Source organism: Sinocyclocheilus anshuiensis, unplaced genomic scaffold, assembly GCF_001515605.1.
Source record: "Sinocyclocheilus anshuiensis isolate Anshui unplaced genomic scaffold, SAMN03320099.WGS_v1.1 scaffold552, whole genome shotgun sequence".
NCBI lineage: Eukaryota > Metazoa > Chordata > Actinopteri > Cypriniformes > Cyprinidae > Sinocyclocheilus > Sinocyclocheilus anshuiensis.
Window position 1 is genome coordinate 1,879,000 of NW_015554362.1, and position 9,932 is coordinate 1,888,931.

General features: G+C 35.8%; 1 protein-coding gene across 2 annotated transcripts in view; it reads right to left on the bottom strand.

The window, feature by feature from the left end:
- Positions 1 to 2,438: 2,438 nt before the first annotated feature.
- efhb (EF-hand domain family, member B) overlaps positions 2,439 to 9,932 on the bottom strand; it is a 21,921-nt gene continuing 14,427 nt past the window's right edge. For both annotated transcript variants that reach the window (XM_016464345.1, XM_016464344.1), the window contains exons 5-15: positions 9,638 to 9,781; positions 9,154 to 9,334; positions 8,952 to 9,062; positions 8,669 to 8,798; positions 6,088 to 6,171; positions 5,920 to 5,987; positions 5,474 to 5,628; positions 4,493 to 4,700; positions 4,072 to 4,290; positions 3,078 to 3,259; positions 2,439 to 2,593 (exon numbers count right to left, since the gene is read on the bottom strand). In XM_016464345.1, coding sequence (XP_016319831.1) covers positions 2,447 to 2,593; positions 3,078 to 3,259; positions 4,072 to 4,290; positions 4,493 to 4,700; positions 5,474 to 5,628; positions 5,920 to 5,987; positions 6,088 to 6,171; positions 8,669 to 8,798; positions 8,952 to 9,062; positions 9,154 to 9,334; positions 9,638 to 9,781 — 1,629 coding nt within the window. In that variant the 3' untranslated portion in view covers positions 2,439 to 2,446. The remainder of the gene's footprint in view (positions 2,594 to 3,077; positions 3,260 to 4,071; positions 4,291 to 4,492; positions 4,701 to 5,473; positions 5,629 to 5,919; positions 5,988 to 6,087; positions 6,172 to 8,668; positions 8,799 to 8,951; positions 9,063 to 9,153; positions 9,335 to 9,637; positions 9,782 to 9,932) is intronic.

The following is a 9,932-nucleotide window of genomic DNA, read 5'->3' on the forward strand; positions in this document are numbered from 1 at the left end:
TTTATTAAAAATCGGTGTAAAATAAACTTATACAATGGGAATGAGATAAGATGGGTTTAAATGTGCCTTATTGTCATAAAACAAATCTCACAACAATTCAAAACATCTTAAAAACAGGCTTCATTTACTTGGCCTTCACAAAACATCTATGTTGATACTGGTGACTTTAATCTATTTAAAAAAATTGTTACAGTGTTACAGATGTCCTTAGGTCATGTGATTAATTAGAGCCAAGGTTTGTTACAAAAACAATTTCTGTCAAATCTTGATCTAATGCACTTCCATTAAGTAGAGACTAAGCAGAGACTGAAATTAAACCGATATCTAAACAAAACAAAACTTTTTTTTTTTTTCCAGATCAAGCAGATCATAAATAAGATATAAGATGGGTTTAAATGTGCCTTATTGTCATAAAACAAATCTCACAACAATTCAAAACATCTTAAAAACAGGCTTCATTTACTTGGCCTTCACAAAACATCTATGTTGATACTGGTGACTTTAATCTATTTAAAAAAATTGTTACAGTGTTACAGATGTCCTTAGGTCATGTGATTAATTAGAGCCAAGGTTTGTTACAAAAACAATTTCTGTCAAATCTTGATCTAATGCACTTCCATTAAGTAGAGACTAAGCAGAGACTGAAATTAAACCGATATCTAAACAAAACAAAACTTTTTTTTTTTCCAGATCAAGCAGATCATAAATGAGACTCTAACATTTCCGACAAGATAAACAACCACAATTAATTATGATATTTGATACCTTCAGATCATGGAGAACCACAGATGGTTGTTGAGACCAATTATCACCTAATTTAGATATTAAAATAAATCCTTTGTTAAACTGACAGGAAGATGTTCTCACCCATGCGTGGATGTCATCCTATTTCTGTGGAAAACTCTTTTATGGCATGTCATTTATGCATTCATGGCTTTACAGGGAGTCATCAAATTATCATTGACTGAAATTCATTAAATCATTTAGAAATATGGCTGTGGGATTATTATAATTTTTGCAGGCAGTAATGGATTGTTCTGTTCAACTTGCATGGGTGTTTTGTCACGTGTGCAAACAAGTCATAATATGATTAACAGTGGATATCATACCTCCTGTTTCAATTGAAATAAATATGTTAATACCATATTAGGCAATTAATCACGCTGGCTTCATCTACAAGTGAACTGAACAAAAGAAAATAAAAGCATTAATGTGCTTTACAAAGCTATTTTGCACTCCTCTAGGCTTTTATCATGGATTAGGGACTCTGCTGTTGTTATTATTAATCTGTTTATTTTACTAAACATTAACTCATATTTATGATGCGTTATATTGATGTTGCCAAATAAGGCAGATGAATTCATCTCTACTGTATATTTGCTTGTGCTTTTAAAGTCAACGTGAAATGCAGCTCAAAACCCATTTTACTTCTGTAATCTGACGTATTTTCAAACGACAGGATAGGCAAAACATTGGGCAGGACTTTATTATAACTATAGAAAATGGATTGGATTGTGAAAAGCAGAAGGGCGTGTATTAATAAAGTAAAGAGTTTCACGTTCAATGTATTACAAACAAAAGGGATTGAGATTTACTAGTCCAAAAGATGTAATAATTTACCCGATAACGAGCAAAGGAATATGTGTATACTAATATCCAGGTGGCAAATAACCATTATTATCCATAACAGATAACAACACTTGCCCAAACTGTATTTGGTACAGCACACACACACAGACTCCCGCTTATCATCAGTGTGTGATAAAGTCCTTTGGGAGAAAATGGTAATTGACAGCAATCTCCATCTCTCTCAAATTCTAAATGCAGCATACGTCCTCTAAGTAAACTCAATAATGTTATCCTGGGAGGCAAAAATTCATTACTAAGCTGAGCTATTATTACGTTACATTGAGGGCACTTCTTATTGCAGTTAGGCCCTTTGCAGCACTTTGCTTCATTTGACAAGAGACTAAATTAAACAAAAAACATGGCCAGAATTACCGCTGACCCAATAATGGATCTGAACTAATAAAATACTGCAGATGCAGAAGTCATGAGGGTCTGAACTCACTTCACTGTGTTGTAATGATTACTAGTTTAGGGTGTCCACACTGATTATTGTTCAAATAAAACAAGCCTTTCCGGAGGCAATCTCTGCATTTATCATATTACTGAAATAATCCCTTGGAAGGCACCTAGAGCTTTACCTCACCTGCTTTTACTTGTGTAACATTTTTTTTATGTTACTTTCTCCTAAATGATCTGAATGAAGGCAAACTTTGAATTATGGTGTCACCGGGGTTTTTATAGTTAGCTAAAACTTAAACTAAAACCATAAAAATGTTGTAATTTGAAATAAACTAAATAAGTAATAAATTAATATTAATTATTAATCAAGTTAATAAAATATAGACAAATAAGCATGACGGAAACACTGATTTTAGGTTTAATTTGCCCGTAGTTCACGGAGAACATTTCGAAAGCCTTCCACACATACGTCACCAGCAGGATGTCTCATGGACGCCAACTTCCACACCTCCTCAAATGTCTCCTCAGCAACGTCGACAACCACTTTTTGGAATATCTGTGCGATCTATGAGTGATATACAATATATCTTTAGTCCATTTGTAATAATTGTTTGGACAGCTTAAAACCCCTTTAAAGGGGATGTCTAATGCCATTTCATGCATTCTGACACATTTACACTGTTAAAGAGTTGGATTCTCATGCTAAACATGACCAAAGTCTCAAAAAAAAAAATGAGGTGGACGTATGACGGGAGTATTTCTGTGCCAAACACACTTCTTCAGGGTTCATATAAGTTTCAGAAAGTTTTTTTTTTTTTTCCGAGTATGGCCCTGTATGACGTCATAAAAAGCAGAATTCTTTATATGGTCACTTCTCCCGGAAGAGCTGTATCTGTCTTTTATAAATCTGATAAAACTGAAGACTCTTCGGAGATATGAAGGATGCAATACTACTCTATAAGTACTCAAGTTTAACATGAAATTGACTAAAACTGTGTGTTATGTCCGCTTTAAATCATAATGCAACATCACTGTCATCCAAAACTCACCTCATCTTTCGTGCGAGGACTAAAAAACTCTTTTTCATGGACTCCGTAGAGGGTATGCAGAGGGGGGTGCAGCAGATCATGTGCTGTTGCTTCATCTCCATAGTTTGTCCTGTCACTGATGCGTTTGATACGTGGAGCAGGTAGATCAGTCCGTACTGTTGGTACTCCATATGTGTGATCATCTATTAATGGGAATCAATCAGAAAAACTGCACAACTTTCTTCTTCTAGTTGTGCAATATTAACCCTGTAAATCCTGACATATGAAAAAAAACATTTTTTAATGGAACAGTTCATTGAACTGTATGGTATAGTGAGATATAGAGAAAAAAACTGACCAAAAAGTAAGATACAATTCTGATGTTTGTTATGTAAATCAATGAGATCTTTATAACATATAGCAGGCTACTTACATAAAATGCATATACAGTAAATATCAGTTTAGTAAGATGATATTTAAATGCTTAGTTTTATGATCAAAGTTCTGTATTTTCTATTGTTGGGGTAAAACATATAATGCAATGCAATACAATGATGACTGAGAGTTGAACAAATGAATGTTCCTCAAAAGCCTGATGGATCATATTTGAAAAAAAAAATGATGTATGGATAATCAAGAAAAAAAAAGTTGCTTCAATCCAGAAAATGTTCATCCTGAAAATTAAAAGTAATTCTGACGTTTACCTGATAAATATCAGTAAAGATTTCACAGCAGAAAGACACGTGAAGCACGAGCTGAAGGTGGACGGTTGTACAAAAGTTTATTCTAAACTATCAATTAGATGACAGATGTCATGTAGTAGATTGTGTGCAACAGGTTTATCAAGTTTTGAGCATATTGATAATTTAGAGGCTTTAGAAATTTCAAATATGATACAATAGGCTTTAAAAGGTTAATCAACACCTTGAAAAAATGCATGGAGGTTATTTAAGCTTTGTGTAGCTTGAATACTTGGGCAGTTTAAGAGGATTCAAAGGTTTTGTGTGAGACTCACTGGCAGGGGAAATTCCACCCACAACAGCATTTATGAGAGAAGACGAGGTGAAGAAGTTGTTCTGCACTGTTCTGGGCCTGGACAGGGTTTTTGGAGTCTTCCTGGTGCTTCCCACCTCAACACGTTCCAGATCTTCAGGTCTAATCAAAGGCTTCACGGCGCTGGATTCTTGGAGGTCTGTGCGTTGCATGTTGGCAGGGGCTGTCCGAGCCATGCGCTCTAGAAGGCACAAGAGATACATTAACATCTAAACCTTGAACCAAACCAATTAGCTCAGAGACGAATCAAAACATTGATTTGAAGTAGAAGAGTATTTGAAAAAACATAAAATGTCAAAAGACTTTGTGCTTGAATTTTTATGAGGTTTTGGTAGATCTGTCATGACTTTAGAGACTCTGTGAGCAAGTACACTTGAATTCACCTGCTGTGAGAATTTTCTGCTCCACCCTGTTGATTGGCATTTTGTCTTTCCAATTAAGAAAATTGGAAAACTCCATGAAGTCGATCAGTCCGTTGTTATCAACATCACAGTAATCCATGAGGTCATCAAGCACCGGGTCACTGATGATCATATTAAACTGGTGGCAAGCTTCCTTCAGATCCTCCCTACTGATTTTCCCTTGACCCTTCTGCAACACGAGACAGACAATTGCAACAGGTAATCAGCAAAACTAAAAATCAATTTAGGATTTTTTGCTTTATTAACTTTTCAGCATGCTTTTCTTTATAAATCAATGGCTAACCATGGTGAAATTCTGATAGCTTGTAATGTAAACCAATGAGATCTTTACAACAGTACAGCAGACTACTTACATAAAATTATATAAATATCAGTTGTCATTATATATCTCTCAATAATACTGCATGTCTTGGTAAGATTATACTTAAATGCTTAGTTTTATGATAACGCTCTGTAGTTTCAAAACATAATGCAATGCAATACAATGATGACTGAGAAATAAATTAATGTTCCTCAAAAGCCTGATGATCATATTTGATACTCGCATTCAAACATGATGTCTTGATAATCAAGTAAACCTAAGTTGCTTAAGTTCATCCTGAAATATTATTAACAACATGAAAGCTATTCTTATGTTTACTTTATAAAACTTATTATAGATTTCACAGCAAAAATACGCAAAAAACATGAAGGTAAACATTTTTATAATTATACTAAAAGGCCTTTTACTTGCTGGAAAAGCACAACACAGACCATCAAAACTGGTAATCGACAAAACTAGCTTGCAAAATGAAATTCTGGATTTTTTGCTTTATTGATAACTTTTCATCATACTTTCCTTTAGAAATTAATGGGTAACTATGATGTGTTGAATGGTTTATTGGTGAGGTCTCCCTTGCTGACTATATCAATACAACTCAAGCAATGAGAACAGCTTCTGACCTTGTTGTAGTATCTGAATGCTTCTAGTAATGAGCTGAAGTTCTGGTAGTTGGACTTCTTGAGGTGCTGGCGAACAGCACTGACCAGGGCTCGCTGTCTGTCTTTGCCTTTCAGGTACTCGCCAGGTGGAGTTTGATGCAGCAGGTCACCTACACCTGAGGAGAAACAAGAAGAACTACAAATAGATGAATTTCTCAAAACCAGTCAAGAACACAGCCCAACAAAATATGCTTAACTGTAATGAAAATAGGCTTCATTTTCTTTACTTAAAATACAATGAATGTTTTTGAGTTTTGTTTAAGACTGGTTATAGGAAAGTCCAAGTTGAAATTTCCCAACAATGTTTTTCACACCAAGCAAGAATAAACCATAAATTCTCTACAATACTGGCTGCTAATTTATTTCTGACATATCAAACTCAGAACGTGACAGACGATTTACATTACCAAAGCTGTCAGGTTTCATCAAGACTCCAAATGTGTGATCACTGGGAACGTTTAATGTCTCTGCAATTCTATAAATTAATGCACAGACAGAAAAGATGATTTACACAGTGGCAGAAGCTGTGAAAATGTCATTAGTATTTAACAAAAATGCTCTTAACCATGACTTACGGATCATGAAATTTGCCTGTTTGTGGCTGAGTCTTCTCTCTGAAGTCGTCGCAGCGTTTCGAAACTAATTTTGCGCTGTTGTGCCTTAAGACATGAAGATTAATTCATTGTTCATTTCTGATAATGTTGTCATTCACATTGCCATATTAGTTGTCATTAGGGGCTTATTTAGAAAATTTGAAACGAAATATGGATTGTCATTATAAACTGAATATCGAAAATTACAGACATTCATAATAGCTGTCAAAATAGTAAAAATGACAATGCTGTTACCTTTCCGGAGGCATGATTTTATCTCAAAATACATTCATTTAGCTATAAATGCAGTTCATCTCTGATTTTCTCAACCCTTGTGCTGGGATTGAGAGTTGGGCGAATGACCCAATACTCCCCTACAGATGGTGCTATGTGTGTGTGTGTGTGTACAGTCATGGCCAAAAGTTTTGGCAGTGACATAAATTTTGTGTTTTGCAAAGTTTGCTGCTCCAGTATTTGTAGATTATTTTTCCACATATTTCTATGGTATACTGAAAAACAATGACCAGCATATCATAAGTTTTAAAGGCTTTTATTGGCAAAAAATATATAATGGGTCAATATTTACTGTGTTGACCCTTGTTCTTAATAAGCTCTGCAATTCGCTCTGTCATGCTGGATATCAGCTTCTGGGCCAAATCCTGACTGATGCTGATCCATTCTTGCCTTATTAGTTCTCGGAGTTGATCACAATTTGTGTTCTTCTGCTTGTCCACTCGCCTTTTGAGGACTGACCAGAGGTTCTCTATGGGATTGAGATCCGGGGAGTTGCCTGGCCACGGACCCAAAATTTCAATGTAATGATCTTCACGCCACTTCTTTATCACTCTTGCTTTGTGACATGGTGCTCCATCATGCTGGAAAATGCACGGATCATCACCAAATTGCTCATGGATCGTTGGAAGAAGTCACTCTAGCAGGAAGTTTTGATACCATTCTTTATCCATGGCAGTGTCTTTGGGCAGAATTATGAGAGAGCCCAATCCCTTGGTTGAAAAGCAACCCCACACATGAATGGTCTCAGGATGCTTCACTGTTGGCACAACACAGGACTCATGGTAGCGTTCACCTTTTCTTCTCCGAACAATCGATTTTCCAGATGTCCCAAACAGTCGGAAGGGAGCTTCATCAGAGAAAATAACTTTGCAGCGGTCTTCTGCTGTCCAATCCTTGTACTTCCTGCAGAATTTCAGTCTGTCCTTGATGTTTTTCTTGGAGAGACGTGGCTTCTTTGCTGCCCTTCTTGACACCAGGCCATTGTCCAAACGTTTTGGCCTCACTGTGCGTGCAGATGCTCTCACACCAACCTGCTGCCATTCCTGAGCAAGCTCTTCACTGGTGGTGACACGATTCAGTAGCTGACTTCTCAGGAAGAGACGGTCTTGGTGCTTGCTGGACACTCTGGGACGTCCTGAAGACTTCTTCACTGCAGTCGAACCTCTCTCCTTGAAGTTCTTGATGATCCGGTAAATGGTTCTTTCAGGTGCAATATTCTTTGTAGCAATTTTCTTGCATGTGAGGCCATTTTGATGCAAAGCGATGATGGCTGCACGTGTTTCTTTGGAGGTAACCATTGCTAACAAGAACACAATGATTGGAAGCGCTTCTTCCCTCCATCAGTCTGCTCTTACAATCTATTTAGTATGATAGTGATTTCACCTGACTAGTACTCATTCACACTTTCACATGTGCTGCTGATATGATTAGTCATTTAATGTTAGCTGGTCATTTTGTATCAGGATCAAAAAACAGTGAAATTTGTTTTTTTGTGAAAAGTTAATTTTTTTGGCCAATGAAACTTTTAGCAATTATTTAAAATGCATCTGACCACTCTACACAATAATCTAGAAACAATGTGAATGAACACCACAACAGCTTAAGCAGCAAACTTTGCAAAACACAAAATGTATGTCACTGCCAAAACTTTTGGCCACGACTGTATATATAGATAGATTTTTTAAATGCTTTTGAAAGTCTCTTCTGCTCACCAAGGCTGCATTATTTGATCAAAAATACAAAATAATATTACTAAATTTTAAATAATTGTTTTCTATTTAAATATATTATAAAATGTAATTTATCCCTGTGATGAAAAGCAGAATTTTCAGCATCGTTACTGCAGTCTTCAGCGTCACATGATCCTTCAGAAATCATTCTAATATGATTTTTTGCTGTTCAGCAATTATTGGTGCTAAATTATGAATTCAGCATTGATAGTAATAATAATGTTTCTTGAACACCAAATCAGCATATTAGAATGATTTCTGAATGATCGTGTGTGCGTGTGTTTGTGTATATATTTATATATATATACACACACACACACACACACACACACACACACACTATAATATAAAATTATACAATTTAAATAAAAATAAAAAAAATGTTTACATTTAACAGTATTAACATTTACATTTTTATCTGAAAACAGAAATTATTTGAAATCACCTTAATCAATGCTAATAAATTACGGTATGTTCAGATCTTCAGCTATAAGCAAAATGTACAGTAAGTTAAGGTGCATGTGTCTGTATTAGTTTACATTAGTGAGTCAGAGGGCCACTGCAGAGATCTGGAGATGGTTCTCCCATCATTGTAATGAGGCGTAGTGACACCAAACCTACTGTCTCTCCCATAGTGACTGCAATTGTACTTCCTGTCCACACGCTCTCCTGCAACAGCAAAGAGACAAATGCAGTCAAAAGCGGTCTATCTGTATTTTCTGAAATGATGCCAAAATGAGCACAAGAGAAAAAGAAAATTGCAAAGTTATAAACAGTTTAACCAAAGACTTTGACCCCTGAATGAGCTGCATTTTAACTGACCTACAAAGTAGGATCCGTGTGAGCGAATGTAGAGCTGATGTCCCTCGTCCGCTTCCTTCTTCACCTGATGTGCGGTTTTGGGTGGATTGATGATCTGACCACCGTTAGATACTGCATTTAAAAGAATTCACAGATACGCTGTTACTTTTGATTATCGAGTCAATTCATGACTATGCTAGCGAGGTTTTGCTATTACTCATACACTGGAGCGCTGTGACACCAAAAGTGGTTTTCTCAGGATCAAGCCAGCTTGGTAAACCAGGGCCTTGAACTTGTGACCTCCCAAGAGGAGCTTTCCGATTGGTGGCATAATTGATTTCTTGAAGCTGACGGAGCCTCTCTTGGAAGCGTGTTTTTGGTGCAGGATTGATCACTAATCCAGCCTGAAAATGCATGCATGCAGTGAACAAACAACACATTTTTTTCTATCTATTACATTTGCAATTACTAAAGTATAATCTATTACTAAAGTTGCCAATGTGCTTTTAATTAAAAAAAAAAAAAAGCTCATGAATAAATTGTTTTCAAGTCTAAAAAAGCACAAAAAACATTTTTTTCTTTTGATTTTGGGTGAAATATGAACTGAAATTATGACTGGTCTTGAATAACATAGCAAGTTAAAACCGTTTAAACATCAAGCAATAAGAATAGTCACTAAAATGATTTTGACATTATGACTGTCTTACATTAATGGAAGATTTAGTGTTCACGCCATGGACTAGTGTGCTGCCAATATCAGGATCATTTGCTTTTCCATGGAAGACCCGAACTGTCCCAACTGGCGGCCGAGCAGAATTGACAAACTTCCTCACCACAGGTGGAGTTAAAGTCTGTTAAAAAAAATAAATGAATAAAACTGTATAAAATGCCAGTCAACGGTTTGGTTTGGTTTTTCAAAGGTTTTATATATATATACACACACATATATATATATATATATATATATATATATATATATAAAAACACACACACACACAATAG